Raw genomic sequence first — 18,812 nt, forward strand, 5'->3', positions numbered from 1 at the left:
ACACAAAGAATCAATATTGTCATCCCCAAAAGTTAACTGATTAAACATGGTGAATATAAAAGAGCACATTCAGTTAATTTAGTTTAAACATCATTTAAGTACCAACCTTTTGACCAAATCTCATTTTAATTCAATCTGTTCAATTAAAGAGACATACACACACACACACACACACACACACACACACACACACAGACACAAACAGGATTTCCTGTAGATACAGAAGGGAGGATGGGAAGGAACCTTAAAGTGAAAGTGTTCAGTTGGATCAGACTCCATTTTGAGTGGACAGAGCAGGAGGAGGAGAACTGAAGGCTGAGGCAGGGTGAGTGTTTTTATTTTACTGTACGCTGTTTGTGTGTGTGTGTGTGTGTGTGTGTGTGTGTGTGTGTGTGTGTGTGTGTGTGTGTGTGTGTTACTTCCTGTTCTCAGTCTTTAAGTGAAACATGAACAGACTTGTTGTTTCCTGATTCTGTGCTCTGAGCTCACAGTCAGTGTTAATGTTTGACTCTCAGACTGACTTCAGATCAGAAGATGAGTGACTGTGTGGAGGAAGAGGAGGACAGAGCAGAGTCTCCAATGTCCAGCTGTCTGTCTATGAAGAGAGACCAGTCAGAAGATCTTCCTCTAACATTCAGTAATGAACCTGGACCCTCAGACACACAGTAAGAGAACTGCTACTGACTTGTTTATATGACTTATTCTCAGTTACATGTGCCAGTTTTCTGTTTTCTGTTTGTGTTTATATATTAAAACTTCTACCAAAGTTTATGACACAAAGATAAATCATTCGAGCCATCTTCCTCTCAGTATCTCTGTCTGTCAACTAGAAACACTGTAATCTAATCTCAAAGCACTTAAACAAACTTTTAAACCTCCTAATTATCCACAGAAGCAGCACTTTGTGTATTTGAAGCTCATTCATTCAGCAGAGAATTTATTGAAGGATTCAAGTGATATGAATAAAAACATGTTGGTGTTTGCAGAGTTTGTACAGATACAGTTTCAAACTCAGATGGATCTGATTGCATTTCTTAACCAAAACACCTGAGAACCTCCATCCCAGAACTTCAAGAAAATATTCAGATGTTTTTTACTTTTCCGTTGAAGTCGCTGTAAAGATTGAGTCTGAAAGAATGTGCTTTTAGTGTGTAATTTATTCCTCAGATCAGCTGTTATGATCCACCAGATGCATCTTAAGTCAGTTCATATCATAATTGTTCAACGTGTGGTGAAAAAGCATTTATAGAAAAGCTTTGCTCGCCTTCATTCTGTCTGTTCGGGGGTTGAGTTTGCTCTTTAATAATGTTTGTAAAATATGGGGGAAAATTACAGGTCACTTATGTTCAGACCTTGCAGTTGAAAGTGTTGGATCATTACTAACTCAAGCTGAGCTCTCCAAAGTGACTGAAACAGTGAAGGACATAATCATCTGTCTTTAATGGAAGGCTTTTATTGTGAAGATCAATCAATAAATGTTTATTGAGACAGACAGAAAGGAAAAACTGTTAATTAGTGTAGAGTTGAAATAAAAACAATTATTTTTATTTCACACTGAATGCTGAAAACAGAAAAGCAACGACACTTTTACTGTTCTCTGTGACAATCTGAGCTTTCAGACAGAGTCAGTGGCCAACTCTGGATATTTCTCAAATCATTTTAGTTATAAAGAAATGTCTCCACAGAGAGAGGAAGAGGAGTTATGTTCCTGTGGAGGAGCAGCCGTCCTTCTGTTCTTTGTGTCAGGACGTCCTGAAGGATCCAGTCTCTACCAGCTGTAGACACTGGTTCTGCAGACAGTGCATCACCTCATACTGGGACCAGTCTGGTTCATCAGGAGACTCCTCCTGTCCCCAGTGTGGAGGAAGTTTCAGAACAAAGCACAAAGTACAAGGTAGGACTGTACATCTGTCTGCTGATGTTATAATTACTGGAAAAAAGATTTTCTGTTTAATTACACCAAAAATATTATTATGAATATTGATTCTGAACATTTTTATTCCTCTAGAATCTAATTTTATGTTCAGTGTCACATGTTTTCTTATCTTTTAGCAGATAGTGGTCTGAAGGAGGTTTTAGATGAACATAAGATCAGTCTGAAGACGAGATGTAAACATGTGACTGAAGGACCTGATGAAACAGGAAGTGGAACCCTCCTCAACAGGATCTACACTGAGCTCTACATCACAGAGGGACAGAGTGAAGAGGTTAATACCCAACATGAGGTGAGGCAGCTTGAGACAGCTTCCAAGAAGGAGACCCTCCATGACACTCTAATCAAGTGCCACGAGATCTTTAAAGCCTTACCTGACCAACAGAGACACATCAGAGTGGTTCTGACGAACGGTGTCGCTGGTGTTGGAAAAACCTTCTCAGTGCAGAAGTTCACTCTGGACTGGGCAGAGGGCTTGGAAAACCAAGATGTCAGTCTGGTGGTTCTGCTTTCATTCAGGGAGCTGAACCTGATCAAAGATGAGCAGTACAGTATTCTCAGGCTGCTCCATGTTTTCCATCCAACATTACAGAAGGTCACAGCAGAGCAGCTCGCTGTCTGTAAACTTTTGTTCATCTTTGACGGCCTGGATGAAAGCAGATTTTCACTGGATTTCCACAACAATGAGGTTGTGTCTGACGTCACACAGAAGTCTTCAGTCAACGTGCTGTTGACAAACCTCATCAAGGGGAATCTGCTTCCCTCGGCTCTCGTCTGGATAACTTCCAGACCTGCAGCAGCCAATCAGATCCCTCATGAATGTGTTGACAGGGTAACAGAAGTACGAGGCTTCACTGACACCCAGAAGGAGGAGTACTTCAGGAGGAGAGTCAGTGATGAAGATCTGTCCAACAGGATCATCTCACACATCAAGACCTCCAGGAGCCTCCACATCATGTGTCTAATCCCAGTCTTCTGCTGGATCACTGCTACAGTTCTGGACCACATATTGACTACAGACCAGAGAGGAGAGCTGCCCAAGACCCTGACTGACCTGTACTCACACTTCCTGCTGGTTCAGACAAAGAGGAAGAAGCAGAAGCATGAAGAGGGACATGGGAATAGTCCACAGGAGCTGATGGAGGCTGACAGGGAAGTTCTTCTGAAGCTGGGGAGGCTGGCATTTGAACAGCTGCAGAAAGGAAACATCATGTTCTACCAAGAAGACCTGGAGCAGTGTGGTCTTGATGTCACAGAGGCCTTGGTGTACTCAGGAGTTTGTACAGAGATCTTCAAAAGAGAGAGTGTGATCTTCCAGAAAACAGTCTACTGCTTTGTTCATCTGAGCATTCAGGAGTTTCTGGCTGCAGTCTACATGTTCCACTGTTACACCAACAGGAACACAAAGGTACTGGAGGACTTCCTAAAAGGTTGGGATAATGATGATGATGATGAGGATGATGATAATTATTATTACTATTATGATGTTGATGATGACAGAGACAATGACCCATCCCTAGATTACTTCCTGTATAAAGCCATGATGAAATCCCTTAAAAGTAAAAATGGCCACCTGGACCTGTTTGTTCGCTTCCTTCATGGCCTCTCTCTGGAGTCCAACCAGAGACTCTTAGGAGGCCTGCTGGGTCAGACAGACAACAGTCCAGAAATCAAACAGAGAGTCATCAACAACCTGAAGGAGATGAACAGAGATGATATCTCTCCTGACAGAAGCATCAACATCTTCCACTGTCTGATGGAGATGAACGACCACTCAGTCCATCAGGAGATTCAAGAGTTCCTGAAGTCAGAGAACAGATCAGAGAAGAAACTCTCTGAGATCCACTGCTCAGCTCTGGCCTACATGCTGCAGATGTCAGAGGAGGTTCTGGATGAGTTGGACCTGAAGAAGTACAACACATCATGGGAGGGACGACTGAGACTGATTCCAGCTGTGAGGAACTGCAGAAAGGCTGTGTAAGTAACAACATCATAAAGCAATATGAAGCTGAAGCCTTTTACATTACTTTTTTTTTACATTATAACAGTTTAAATGAACTAGTAATAAACCTGCTTATTTACATAATTCTACATGTGTTAAACTACAAACATCATTTCAGTTATTAAGTTATTGAACACAAGAATCTTCTATCATCTTCTAACTATCTTTCTTTGGGTGATGGAGGTTTGATACAAATCCAGAAGAACTTGATGTTGTGTCTGGTCAAGTTTGTTAAGTTTAGTCATGTTAAGTGTTTCATGTTTAGTCCTTCCTGTTTTATTTTGTACTCACCTTTCCCTCACTATTCAAATCCTGACTTCCTTCCTTTGTGTGATTTTCCCACCTTTGTAATTGTCTGCCCCGCCCCTGATTGCATTCACCCGTTCTCACTTACACATGGTACACAGTTTAGCTTTCATGCAATTATTCCTGTTATATTTTTACTCTACTGTTCTGTCTATTTTTATAATTTATACAATATCTATAATTGTTGATTGATTTGAGGGGAGGCCATCCTCCCTCTTGAAGAGCAAACAGAACATCTCCCTCTCCAAACTTTACATTGAGTTCATAACAATAAATGTCTTTTCATAAGTCTTCCTACATTAGAAATTATTTTAATTCGTAAACAGTCAGGAAGCTCTCTCTCTCTTTTATTGATATATTTCAGATCTACTTTTTTGATGGTCACTGTTGAGAGTGAAATCAGTTTACAGACACAAACTGTCAGACACTGTGTTTCATTACACTCACTACAATAACACTAAAGACAAGATATGCAGAGAAAATAGCAGCGCACACTTCCACTGTGGTTTTCATTTAATCTGCAGCCACAGTCTTTGTGTTTTTAGCAGCTGATTTACAGCAGCTCATTACACAGTCAGCTCCTGGGACGGCCTCCAGCTTCATTCTGCCAGTGAAGGAGAGCTCAGTAGGTTCAGTTCAGTGGAGAGATTTTATCATCACCAAGCTCAGAGAAGAAATTATATTGTTCAACAGTTGAACTCCACTGTAGAAAAACCGTTACCCATAAACTATAATGATATAATGTTTAGTACTAATTATACTATAAATACAATAGTAGTCATTAAGTTAATTTAATGGTAGATGCAGATGGAGTCACATAATAAGATCCATCAAAGATGCACAAAATCCACACAATCACATGACTGAGGTAAAAACACAACCGAGTGCAGTTTGAACCTACAGTGATTTTACAGTTCAGTGAACATCATGTTCAAATAAAGTTTAACAAACACAAATCACAATCAGAATATAACATGTTTACATTTAAGTGGGCAGAGACTTTTGTCTAAAGTCACAGTCTGTGGTTCATTATGTTGTTCAGGGACACGTTGACATGTGGACTGGAGGAGCTCCAGTTTCAAACCTCAAACCTTGTAATCAATGACTGACCGACCAGCTGAGCTACAGCCGCTCATGTTAATGTACTTTGTGATGAAAAATGTTTTATATTCTCTGTCATCACAGACTTTCTGGCTGTCGACTCTCAGACACTCACTATGAAGTTGTGGCCTCAGCACTGAAGTCCAACCCCTCCCATCTGAGAGAGCTGGACCTGAGTAAGAACAAGCTGCAGGATTCAGGTGTGAAGCTGTTGTGTGCTGGACTGGAGAGTCCAAACTGTAGACTGGAGACTCTGAGGTCAGTTCATGTATTTGGCTCTTACACAGTGTATATCCACCAAATGTAGTGTTTTCTGGGTTTGTCTGAGCACAAACTCTTCTTTAAAGTTTGTCTGTGTGAACAGTTTGGTTCTGAATTCAGTCTGTACTAAATATATAAAATAGAATAGTATAAACTTTACTTTTCATTTTGTGCCGGAGGGAAAATTTGTCTTGGGCACACTGCTACAATTTGTTGCTTCACAGAAACAAACATACCTCAACAACAGACACATAAAAAAAACATTACAAAATCAACATTAAACATCTTAAAACATGAAAGACACTATACATTTTACCACTGACAATGTGGCAGCTTAAACAGAGACTATAAGAAAGTATAAGAATTAAAGTGCTACAGTGCTGGTTTATATTCATGCTATTGAAGAAACTGTAGGATTTATCCTTCAGTTTGTCTGTGACATTAAATCGAGCGCCTCTTTCTCTCTCACACACACACACACACACACACACACACACAGTCTAAAACTGACATACAGGAGCACAGAGTGAGAAACATATTTCCAAATGCAGCTGTTTGAAGTATCACGTCTGACCTGTGACCAACGACACGTGACACTTCAACCTGAAACACGCTTCATTCAGAAAATGATGTGTCTTTGTGTTCTGACTCAACCAGTAAACAGGAACATAAATAATACACTCCATCTGTACAGGAAGGTACTAGGTTACATTTAAGATGAAGAGATCATGCAGCTCTCTTTGCTCAGTGCACATTTGATCCAGTTATAAAGATGATTGAGAATGATGATGGGGTCAGACACCATTTTATTCTTCTGTGCTGAGATGAATCTGATGTGGAAGTTGTGCTGACAGTAAAGTGCAGACATAAGGCTGATTTTATACTGATCCACACTGAGTATCTTAATGCTAAAGTCTGTTTTCTTCTTCAGTGGTTTAGTCCATTGACTGTGGCAGAGCAATGTTGAGCTCCACATTTAAAACCTTCATATAACAAGAAGAATCTACACTGAATAATTCACTCTTTATTTCCATCTTATATTACCCATCATGTGTTTTAAAAGAAATGATGACAATAAATACAATGAATAAATCAATAATCTCTATTTCAACTATCAGACAATAAATAGATTCACTTTTTGATTTTTCCAACATTGTTATGAAGCTATATGATGTTTATACTGACTGAATAGTTTAAACTGAAGCTGATTTGATTTTATGACTCCACTATTCCTAAAATAAATATTGTAGATGTCTTTTGTTCACATTTCCCCAAAATCCATCCTGACATATTTGGTATCTTTGTAAACTTTAGGATCTTGAGTGGAACCTTCAATCAGTTTCTGTGGGTTTTTCTTTGTGTTTGGCTGCACAACATGAGTTTGTATAGATGGAGCCACTGGTGGAGCTGGCAGAGGTTAAGAGTTGAAGTCACTACGTCTTTATTGAAGCAGCAGCACGTTGTCATTAATATTAATGAGAGCTCTTTTTCACTCTTTGTATTTTACAGTTTGCAACCTGCATCCTGTTGGGTTCAGGTGTTTGGAGTTTCCATTTTCTAAACTTGTACATTCTAAACCTTCTTCAGCTCTGAACAGATTATTAAACACTGAATGATTTCAAGCAGGAACATTGTCTTTTAAACTTAGATCTTTTATTCTTTATTCAGTTTGTGGGACTGCAGGTTGTCAGAGATCAGCTGTGATTATCTGGTCTCAGCTCTGAAGTCCAACCCCTCCCATCTGAGATATCTATGGCTGAGTATCAACATCCTGCAGGATTCAGGAGTGAAGCTGCTGTGTGGTTTTCTGGAGAGTCCACACTGTAGACTGGAGACTCTGAGGTCAGACACCATTTTATTCTTCTGTGCTGAGATGAATCGGATGTGAAAGTTGTGCTGACAGTAAAGTGCAGACATAAGGCTGATATTATACTGATCCACACTGAGTATCTTAATGCTAAAGTCTGTTTTCTTCTTCAGTGGTTTAGTCCATTGACTGTGGCAGAGCAATGTTGAGCTCCACATTTAAAACCTTCATATAACAAGAAGAATCTACACTGAATAATTCACTCTTTATTTCCATCTTATATTCCCCATCATGTGTTTTAAAAGAAATGATGACAATAAATACAATGAATAAATCAATAATCTCTATTTCAACTATCAGACAATAAGTAATAGATTCACTTTTTACTTTTTCCAACATTTGTTTGTTCACATTTCCCCAAAATTCATCCTTTTTTAAATAATCTTACGGCTGGAATTATTATTATTATTATTATTATTATTATTATTATTGTTATTTGTTATTTTTACTACTTTTATTATTTATATTTATAATTATTAACAATAGTAGTAGTATTATTATTATTTATTATCATTATTATTATTATTATTGTTATTTGTTATTATTATTATCATTATTATCATCATTATAATTATTATTATTTATTAATATCATTATTATTCATATTTAGTATTATTAATAATTATAATAATATTTATTATTATTGTATCATTATTATTATTATTAGAATTAGAATATACTTTATTGTCCCCTAGGGGAAATTTGTCATGGACTCAAGGTGCGTAATGCATAGTAGCTGCCCTTACAGACAATACATTTATACAATAGTATCATCATTCATTTTTATCATTATTATTATTTATTATCATTATTTTTCATGTTTATTATTATTATTGTTATTATTAATAATAATAATATTTATTATTATAATAATAATTATTATTATTAGCTGGTGCTGATGTCATTGGTTACCATGTTGGTTTCAGTGACATGCGGCCAGGAGAGACAGGGGAAAATATATAATAAAGAAATAAATTAAATGGTTATATTTATCAAATAGTTTGAACTATAAACAAATTTTCCATTTAACTTGAACAATTTTGATTGTTTATTATTAAAAATCGCTGAATTTTCGTATTTCCGGTTCAAATATGGAGAAGACGCATAATCCCTCACAAACTGCTCTGCCGTGCAATGAGAGCATGTTACTGTCTCTCTGTATGTCGTCAATCAAATGTTTCAAACACTGTTAAAATTTGCCCCCCTGACTCTCCATACTTTAGCTGATGTATATTATATATGTGTGTGTAACCTGCTTGGTGTGCTCAGCGATCTTACAACGGCAGTGAAGGCACTAGGTGAGGTAAGCAGTTCTCTTGCCTCATGGTAGGGGGCACTTGTGAGCCCAGAGATTCTTAAGATACTGCGCAGCTGCAGAGTAAGTGACAGTGAGACTTTTAAAACTGAAAGAAGACAAGGAAGACTTCTACAAAAAAGTAAGACATTTTTGTCCAGAAGGATCGGTGCATGGACTTCATTTATAAGTAAGGGTAAAACCATAATAACGCTTTTTTAAATGAAATGTGCGTCACGTGGGCTTCAGTTTGTATGTGTAAAGAATTCTGATATGTGATATGAAACATAACCGTTAACTGCTGCTGATCAAATGGTGAATAATCTACTCTGTTGGGTTCATATATTTGTAAATCTGATTCTGATGAAGTCAGTGCCTCACCAGCCATGAACCTCACCGCACATCACTGGTTGGTTTCCATCATTTTGATTGGCTACGTCATTAACAACGAGCCTCCTCCACACGTGGCTCACCTGCTGATGTAAAAACAGAATCGCAGGTTAAAAAATGTGACAAAATCAAAACTCCTGAACACATCTAACTGGATTAGAAATTATTTTATCTTCATCTTTTATTCTTTATTCAGATTTAGTTGCTGCGGTTTGTCAGAGATCAGCTGTGATTATCTGGTCTCAGCTCTGAAGTCCAACCCCTCCCATCTGAGAGAGCTGAACCTGAGTAACAACAAGCTGCAGGATTCAGGAGTGAAGCTGCTGTGTGGTTTTCTGGAGAGTCCACACTGTAGACTGGAGACTCTGAGGTCAGTTCACTGACTCTCTGTTACTGTTGTAGATCTGATATGTTTCATTAACAATTGAACCTAATTTATGTTCATACATAACTTACATCCATAAAGTTGTACATTTCCTTTTGTTCATATTTTAATGTTTGTTGAACTAAGTTTAGTCTGCAGTCACAAAGACTTGTGTTTCTTATAGAAACTGTAGAAAATGTCCGCTGTTAGTTGTTGAAGTACATGAGTGTTTATCATTGTTGGTAAATGGTCACATCTGGATACAGAAGATCCTCTGAACTAATATTTGTTTACATTGATCAACTTTACTGAAGGGGAAATATTTCTTTGCTTTCTGTTCATTTCAATGTGTTTCCACAAATAATGTCTGATCATGGATATTGATCCTTCACACACACACACACACACACACACACACACACACACACACACACACACACACACACACACACACACACACACACAGGGTTGTGGCGGCCCACCACGGTCTAATTTCCTCCATCATAGTTTCATAATGAACTGAAACTATTTTAACATTTCTCTCTAACATTGTGTTTTCGTCCGTTGCTTTAGCAAAGTGTCTCTCACTCAGTAAAAGTATCTGTGATGGATAAACTAGTGACAATCTGCCCTTGCTCTGCCCCTCCTGTACAGTCTACTGACAGTCACCCTGCAGAGACACAGAGACAGACGCTCTCTGTACAGATACAGTCTTTATTTTAACCAGTGCGGACCAGATAAAGCAACAGTGACCAGCAGTGAACGCATCAGCTGGTGCAGATGTCATTGGTTACCACATTGGTTTCCATCGTTTTGATTGGCTACGTCATTAACAACGAGCCTCCTCCACATGCGACTCACCTGCTGATGTAAAAACAGAATCGCAGGTGGAAAAATGTGACAAAGACAAAAGTGAACACAATGACAAAGTCACTCTACTCATTTTAGAGAAAAGCTCATTGATTAGGACATAGTAATGTTGATCTCCACATTTAAAACCTGAACACATCTGATTGGATTATAAATTATTTTATCTTCATCTTTTATTCTTTATTCAGACTGAGTGACTGCAGTTTGTCAGAGATCAGCTGTGATTATCTGGTCTCAGCTCTGAAGTCCAACCCCTCCCATCTGAGAGAGCTGGACCTGAGTAACAACAACAAGCTGCAGGATTCAGGAGTGAAGCTGCTGTGTGGTTTTCTGGAGAGTCCACACTGTAGACTGGAGACTCTGAGGTCAGACACCATTTTTTATTTCTGTGCTGAGATTAATGTGATGTGAAAGTTGTGCTGACAGTAAAGTGCAGACATAAGGCTGATATTATACTGATCCACACTGAGTATCTTAATGCTAAAGTCTGTTTTCTTCTTCAGTGGTTTAGTCCATTGACTGTGGCAGAGCAATGTTGAGCTCCACATTTAAAACCTTTATATAACAAGAAGAATCTACACTGAATAATTCACTCTTTATTTCCATCTTATATTCTCCACCATGTGTTTTAAAAGAAATTAAGACAATAAATACAATGAGTAAATCAATAATCTCTATTTCAACTATCAGACAATAACTAATAGAAACACTTTTTGCTTTTTCCAACATTTGTCTGTTTGTTCACATTTCCCCAAAATTCATCCTTTTTTAAATAATCTTTTATTTAATTCAATTCAATTCAATTCAATTTTATTTGTATAGCACCAATTCATAACAGAAGTTATCTCAGGACACTTTTCAAATAGAGCAGGTCTAGGCCGAACTCTTTATGACATTAATTACAGAGACCCAACAGTACCACCATGAGCAAGCACTCGGCGACGGGGGCAAGGAAAAACTGCCTGTTAAGAGGCAGAAACCTAGGACAGATCCTTCGGCTCTAGGTGGGTGGTGGTCTGCCTCGACCAGTTGGGGTGAGAGAGAGAGAGAGAGAGAGAGAGAGAGAGAGAGAGAGAGAGAGAGACAGACAGACAGACAGACAGACAGGTGCACAGCAACAACAGAAGCAACAACTACACGAATAGTAGTGACTGATGATGAACATGAAGAAGCTGATGATGACAACAACAGCAATGATCGGGGACAATGAACAGTGACAATAGTAATAATAGTAACTGTAGTAATAATAATATCAGCGTTGGGCGGGACCTCGTACTCCACGCAACTCGGGGAGTGGTGCGGCCGCATCACGTGCCGTCATAACACGTGCGGACCACAACATGAAATTTTCACATCACCCCACTCCCAATCCCTCATCGCCAGAAGCTGAGGGAGACCACTCTACGTTGTCACGCGTTTCAGACACTGCAAAAGACTTAAGCTTTCATAGAGAGACTCTTCACTGCGAAAGGTGGAAATTCAGCGCCATGCCACGGACACACAGTTTGACGCACAGTAAATTAACTTATGATCACCAGTGTGTCTAGATTGCAGTGATCAAATATGAAGTCAATATGATCAAATCTGTAGGAGTTAGTTAAAGAAGCCCTGAAATGCCGGAAATGGCCTCACAGTGGCCGACTTTGACGGCACGCCACGGACACGCCCTTCAACATACAGTCACAAATCGCACAACTATTAATCAGCAACATTTTTCAAGTGTACAGTCCAGATTTGAAGCAGATCCGATAAATTCCCTGGGAGTTCGTTTGTTCAAATACAAGACCACGGAATTCAAAATGGCCAACTTTGACGGCACGCCATGGACACGCCCTTCAACGTACAGTCACAAAAAGCATGGCGTTTAGACAGCAACATTTTTTGACTGTACTGACCAAATTTGAAGTCGAGCCGATAAAACCTGTAGGAGGAGTTAATGAAAAGATAACACTGAAATGCCAGAAATGGCATCACAGTGGCTGACTTTGATGGCACGCCACGGACACGCCCTTGAACGTACAGCCACAAATACCACAGCGTTCAGTCAGCACCATGTTTTGACTGTACTGACCAAAATTGAAGCAGATCCGATAAAATCCCTAGGAGGAGTTCCTTCAAATACAAAGCGAAAATTCATCAAAAATGACCACGGAAGTCGAAATGGCCAACTTGGACGGCACGCCATGGACACGCCCTTCAACGTACAGTCACAAATAACACGGCGTTTATTCAGCAACATTTTTTGACTGAACTGACCAATTTTGAAGCAGATCCGATAAATTCCTTAAGAGGACTTCCCTCAAATACAAGCCCAAAAAGGGAAAATGACCACAAAATGGCTGCCAAGAGTGAAAATTGCCGACTTCCTGTGGGGTTTGGGGTATGGGTCCAAGAGAGTTTTTTTTGTACATCGCGGCACGTTACACATGCCTACCGAGTTTCATACATATCGGTGAAACGTGGCGCCGGGGCTGCTTTTTAAAATTCCTGTAGGGGGCACTACAAACACCACAAACACGATTTCTGGTATGGGAGCTACAGGCACCAGTCTACACATGTCCTGTGAATTTCATATTCATAACTATTATGGCCTCCGCAGAGTGAGTTACCCGGCCACCAGAGCGCCACCTAGTGCCGTGATTTTTTTTTCCTTTTTAGGGGAGCCTCAGGGAGCCATGGGCAATCATCGTACCAAGTTTCATTTTAATCACACTTGCCGATGCAGAGATATAAACTTCTTCATTTTAAACAGCGCAACCTTGAGGCGATGACCTGAAATTGTGCACAGTGCCTAATGAAGACATAAGGAACTATTGACGCAAGGTTGGTGTCAATTGGACATACCAATGTGGACAAATGTCCCACTTCCTTTTTTGACAAAAAATCAACAGGAAGTGCTAATTTTATAACGTGCTTATTCTTTGAAATATCAAAATACTTTAAATTATTTTTTTGCCAGAACAGTCTCCAGATGCTACGTGCAAAGTTTCGTGCGAATCGGACAAAAGGCATGGATGGAAACTGAAAACTTAGTTTTTGGACATTTTGCGCTCTAGTGAAAAAAAATCTGGACGGAAGTGGGCGTGGCCTATACAGGGAGATTCAGCTCCATTCACTGAACGCGTGGATATAAGGTTTTTGAATGTGAGACAAACGATGCGGGAGTTATTAGCCTATCAAACTTTGCCTAAAAGTAGTGCCACCTAGTGGCCTTCCTAGCAGCCAACCTGGAAGCGACGTAAAGAATATCCAAGATTGCACCAGGCTCGACAAATTCGCCAAATAAAATGAGTCAGAAGTATACGTTCAGGGAGTCAAAAATGCAGTGAAAAAGGCCTAGAAATAATAATAATAAACGGACCAATTTCAATAGGGACCTTCCAACACATCTGATTGGATTATAAATTATTTTATCTTCATCTTTTATTCTTTATTCAGATTGGGGGGCTGCAGGTTGTCAGAGATCAGTTGTGATTATCTGGTCTCAGCTCTGAAGTCCAACCCCTCCCATCTGAGAGAGCTGGACCTGAGTTACAACAATCTGCAGGATTCAGGAGTGAAGCTGCTGTGTGGTTTTCTGGAGAGTCCACACTGTAGACTGGAGACTCTGAGGTCAAACACTATTTTTTCCTTCTGTGCTGAGATTAATATGATGTGAAAGTTGTGCTGACAGTAAAGTGCAGACATAAGGCTGATATTATACTGATCCACACTGAGTATCTTAATGCTAAAGTCTGTTTTCTTCTTCAGTGGTTTAGTCCATTGACTGTGGCAGAGCAATGTTGAGCTCCACATTTAAAACCTGAATATAACAAGAAGAATCTACACTGAATAATTCACTCTTTATTTCCATCTTATATTCCCCATCATGTGTTTTAAAAGAAATGCTGACAATAAATACAATGAATAAATCAATAATCTCTATTTCAACTATCAGACAATAACTAATAGAAACACTTTTTGCTTTTTCCAACATTTGTCTGTTTGTTCACATTTCCCCAAAATTCATCCTTTTTTAAATAATCTTTTATTTACTGTGTGACATCAGTATCATCATTATTATCATTATTATCATTATTGTTATGTATTATTATTTATTACTACCATTATCATTAATATTAATATTTATAATTATTAGTTGAAGTATCATTATTATTAATAATAGTTATTATTATTGTTAATAACAATATTTATTATTATTATTATTATTATTACATATTATTACATTATCATAATCATTATTATTATTATTATTATTATTATTATTCATTAATTCATTCATTCATTGATCTTCATCCGCTTATCCGGGATCGGGTCGCAGGGCAAGTCCAGCAGAGGACCCCCAAACTACCCTTTCCCTGGCCACATCGCCCAACTCTGACTGGGGGATCCCGAGGCGTTCCCAGGCCAGTGTTGAGATATAATCTCTCCACCTGGTCCTCGGTCTGCGCCGTTGCCTCCTCCCAGCTGGACGTGCCAGGAACACCTCCCTCGGGAGGAGCCCTGGAGGCATCCTCACCAGATGCCCGAACCATCTCAGCTGGCTCCTTTCTACGCAAAGAAGACACATCTCTACTCCGAGTCCCTCGCGGATGTCCGAGCTTCTCACCCTATCCCTAAGGGAGACGCTGGCCACCCTCCTGAGGAAACCCATTTCAGTCGTTTGTACCCGCAATCTCGTTCTTTCGGTCACGACCCATCTCTCATGACCATAGGTCAGGGTAGGAACAAAGATCGACCGGGAGATCGAGAGCTTCACCTCGACTCAACTCTCGGCTCAACTTTCTTTTGGTTAACTGTTCGATAAAGGGAACGCAATACTGCCCCTTCTGCCGGATAAGGACTCATTCACTACCCGGAGTAGACAATCCACCAGTTTCCTGCTGAGAACCATGGCCTCCGATTTAGAGGTGCTGATCCTCATCCCAGCTGCTTGACACTCAGCTGCGCCCCGTCCAGTGAGTGCTGAAGGTCACACACTGATGATGCCATCAGGACCCACATCATCCGCAAAAAGCAACGATGCAATCCTCAGCCCACCAAGCTGCGGCGTGTCAACCAAGACAGCCCCTCAACACCCAGACCCTTCAGCATTTCTGGGCGAATCTCATCAATCCCTGGGGCTTCGCCACTGTGGAGTTGTTTGACTACCTCAGTGACCTCCCGTAGGGAAATTGATGCAGATCCCCCATCACACTCCAGCCCTGCCTCTATCACAGAGGGCGGGTTTGTTGGTCTAGTCGGGTTCAGGAGTTCCCCAAAGTGTTCCTTCCACCACCCAATTACCTCCTCAGTTGATGTCAGCAATGTCCCATCCTCGCTGTACACAGCTTGAATGGTTCCCCGCTTCCCCCTCCTGAGGTGTCGGACGGTTTTCGAGAAACGCCTGGGTGCCGTCTGAAAGTCCTTCTCCATGACTTCTCCGAACTCCTCCCACACCCACTGTTTTGCTTCCCTGACAGCTGTGGCTGCAGCCCTTCGGGCCTGCCGGTGCCCTGCATAGACCTTTGGCCTAAGATGCTCTGGTACCACGTACACTTAGGAGCATCCCTATGTACGAACATGCTGTTCGTTATGGACAATCCATGACTGGAATATTCTGCACTGCTGTTTGGTGCAGAGGCACACACAACAGTCAGAGTCCCCCCCCACAGATCGTAGGTGTAGGGAGGCGACCCTTTCGTCCACCGGGGTGAACTCCAACGTAGCGGTGCTCAGCTGGGGGCTTGTTGGTGTCATTATAATAGTAGTATTATTATTATCAGCTGGTGCCGATGTGATTGGTTACCACGTTGGTTTCCATCATTTTGATTGGCTACGTCATTAACAACGAGCCTCCTCCACACGCGGCTCACCTGCTGATGTAAAAACAGAATCGCAGGTGGAAAAATGTGACAAAGACAAAAGTGAACACAATGACAAAGTCACTCTACTCATTTTAGAGAAAAGCTCATTGATTAGGACATAGTAATGTTGATCTACACATTTAAAACCTGAACACATCTGATTGGATAGTAAATTATTTTATCTTCATCTTTTATTCTTTAGATTGATTAACTGCAGGTTGTCAGAGATCAGCTGTGATTATCTGGTCTCAGCTCTGAAGTCCAACCCCTCCCATCTGAGAGAACTGGACCTGAGTACCAACGAGCTGCAGGATTCAGGAGTGAAGCTGCTGTGTGGTTTTCTGGAGAGTCCACACTGTAGACTGGAGACTCTGAGGTCAGACACCATTTTATTCTTCTGTGCTGAAATGAATCTGATGTGAAAGTTGTGCTGACAGTAAAGTGCAGACATAAGGCTGATATTATACTGATCCACACTGAGTATCTTAATGCTAAAGTCTGTTTTCTTCTTCAGTGGTTTAGTCCATTGACTGTGGCAGAGCAATGTTGAGCTCCACATTTAAAACCTTCATATAACAAGAAGAATCTACACTGAATAATTCACTCTTTATTTCCATCTTATATTCCCCATCATGTGTTTTAAAATAAATGACAATACAATGAATAAATCAATAATCTCTATTTCAACTATCAGACAATGTTGTGAGGTTCTATTTCAAAAACCTCAAAAAAACTACTTTATTTTGCCATTGTCTTCAATGTTTCATCTTTTCTTTATTCAGATTGAGTGACTGCAGTTTGTCAGAGATCAGCTGTGATTATCTGGTCTCAGCTCTGAAGTCCAACCCCTCCCATCTGAGAGAGCTGGAACTGGGTCACAACGAGCTGCAGGATTCAGGAGTGAAGCTGCTGTGTGGTTTTCTGGAGAGTCCACACTGCAGACTGGAGACTCTGAGGTTTGTAGTTAGTTGAAGTGAGTCCATGCTGATGAGCCCATTGTTGACGGCTCTGCTCAATAAGATTTAAAAGGTGTGAGGAGATTGTGTTTGTTCAGGCTGAACATTGAACTCACATTTTCAATACTTAATTGGCATCAGTGGCTCATCCTTCAGCTTCTCAGCTACCAGCTGACCAGTAACATCCAATCATATTCATACAGGTGTAGTGTATTAGTTCTCCTCCTCACTGAGAACAGCAGAGCCTTTTCTGAACAGTCTAACTGTATGACTGTATGTCTGACTATTGGCTATAAATGATCAATTCTTATTTATGTGACCAGGGCAGTTAAGCGCCCTGACAGCAAGTGAGACAACGCCACCCTGGGACTTTCACCCAGAGAATACCCACTTTCACAGGTTCTTATAGTACAGAGAAAAAAGGAGCAGAGATGTGAATTTCCAGTTTCGACCACTAAATTTATTTACACAGATTTAATGTCACTCTCAAAAAAACAATTTGGGACAGGTTAAAATTTATGATTTATTACCAAAATATACTTATATTCACTAAACAGGTAATTACCAGTACAAGGGGGAGGGGAGGGGGGCTGTCAGGGAGGCCTACAGGAATGAGGGAGTGAGAGAAAAGGGGGGGTCACCACCACCAGTAGGTACAGGGAAGAGGAGATCACACACACACTGCAAAACAATAAAGCACATAGTTAGAATACACAGCAACGTAAGCATGCACATAGAACCCAAACAGGGGGAAACCCTCCAACCAGTAACCCACCACCTGTAAGCGTATGACAGCCCACCTGTACAAACACTAAAAAGAGCCCCACTATATCATTAACTCACAAGTTTGGTTTATGAAAGATGATAAATAAATCCAACAACTAAATTAACCAAGAAAACACAGACCAACTATCAAAAATTAACAATCTACACAGTAAAACAAGGTAACCATATACAATAAATACATTTGTAGAAGGGCAAAAACAGCAGTAGCCAGAAGACTAGGTCATGGGAACAGACACCATGTATATATAAAAATATATATGGTGACATGTATACAATATAAACATTAATCCAAAAACATATGTTTCAGTCATTAAAATCTAAAGACCACTGAGAAGAATAGTACACAAGACATACAACTTAAAGATTAACATACCTGCGAGTTACATGAACAATTTATCCAACTAGAATCTGGCACATACACACCACACTCTTCTAGTGGAGGGAGCAGCAACTACCTTCAATTAGCTCCCATATTCCTGCCATTACACCTGCACAGATGTGAGGGAAGAATTTAATGCATGCGCCCACTATATGACAAACAAGCCAAGAACAATTCATACCTTAGTTGGGCATCGGCATCCCTCAAACAAATGTAGAGTCAGGGTAGGGTGAGGCAAAACCTACTGCTGACTGCTACACAGCTACATTTAAGGACTGAGAAGTGATTAGCCTCACCTGCTGACAATCAATGATTGCAGGCTGTGGCTAAACTAGAGTGGGGAGGGAACGCTACCCATCACATTTAGTTTATAAGCAATTTCTTGTTTCTCCAGTGTTCAACGTTCAACTCATTGGCTGGACTCCAGACATGTATCAGTGGTGTTGGTGTGGGTGAA

General features: G+C 40.2%; 1 protein-coding gene across 50 annotated transcripts in view; it reads left to right on the forward strand.

Annotated features, from left to right (window-relative positions):
* Positions 1–216: 216 nt before the first annotated feature.
* LOC127355192 (NACHT, LRR and PYD domains-containing protein 12) overlaps positions 217–18,812 on the forward strand; it is a 75,749-nt gene continuing 57,153 nt past the window's right edge. For 17 of the 50 annotated variants that reach the window (XM_051385718.1, XM_051385721.1, XM_051385725.1 and 14 more), the window contains exons 1-11: positions 218–325; positions 516–665; positions 1,686–1,894; positions 2,053–3,910; positions 5,427–5,600; positions 7,272–7,445; positions 9,351–9,524; positions 10,577–10,753; positions 13,827–14,000; positions 16,437–16,610; positions 17,017–17,190. In XM_051385718.1, the coding sequence (XP_051241678.1) occupies positions 535–665; positions 1,686–1,894; positions 2,053–3,910; positions 5,427–5,600; positions 7,272–7,445; positions 9,351–9,524; positions 10,577–10,753; positions 13,827–14,000; positions 16,437–16,610; positions 17,017–17,190 (3,419 nt within the window). In that variant the 5' untranslated portion in view covers positions 218–325; positions 516–534. Of the gene's footprint in view, positions 326–515; positions 666–1,685; positions 1,895–2,052; positions 3,911–5,426; positions 5,601–7,271; positions 7,446–9,350; positions 9,525–10,576; positions 10,754–13,826; positions 14,001–16,436; positions 16,611–17,016; positions 17,191–18,812 lie in introns of all 50 variants that reach the window. The other 33 variants (XM_051385728.1, XM_051385736.1, XM_051385742.1 and 30 more) reach the window with 19 other exon arrangements.

The sequence above is a fragment of the Dicentrarchus labrax genome, unplaced genomic scaffold (assembly GCF_905237075.1).
Source record: "Dicentrarchus labrax unplaced genomic scaffold, dlabrax2021, whole genome shotgun sequence".
Classification (NCBI taxonomy): Eukaryota; Metazoa; Chordata; class Actinopteri; family Moronidae; genus Dicentrarchus; species Dicentrarchus labrax.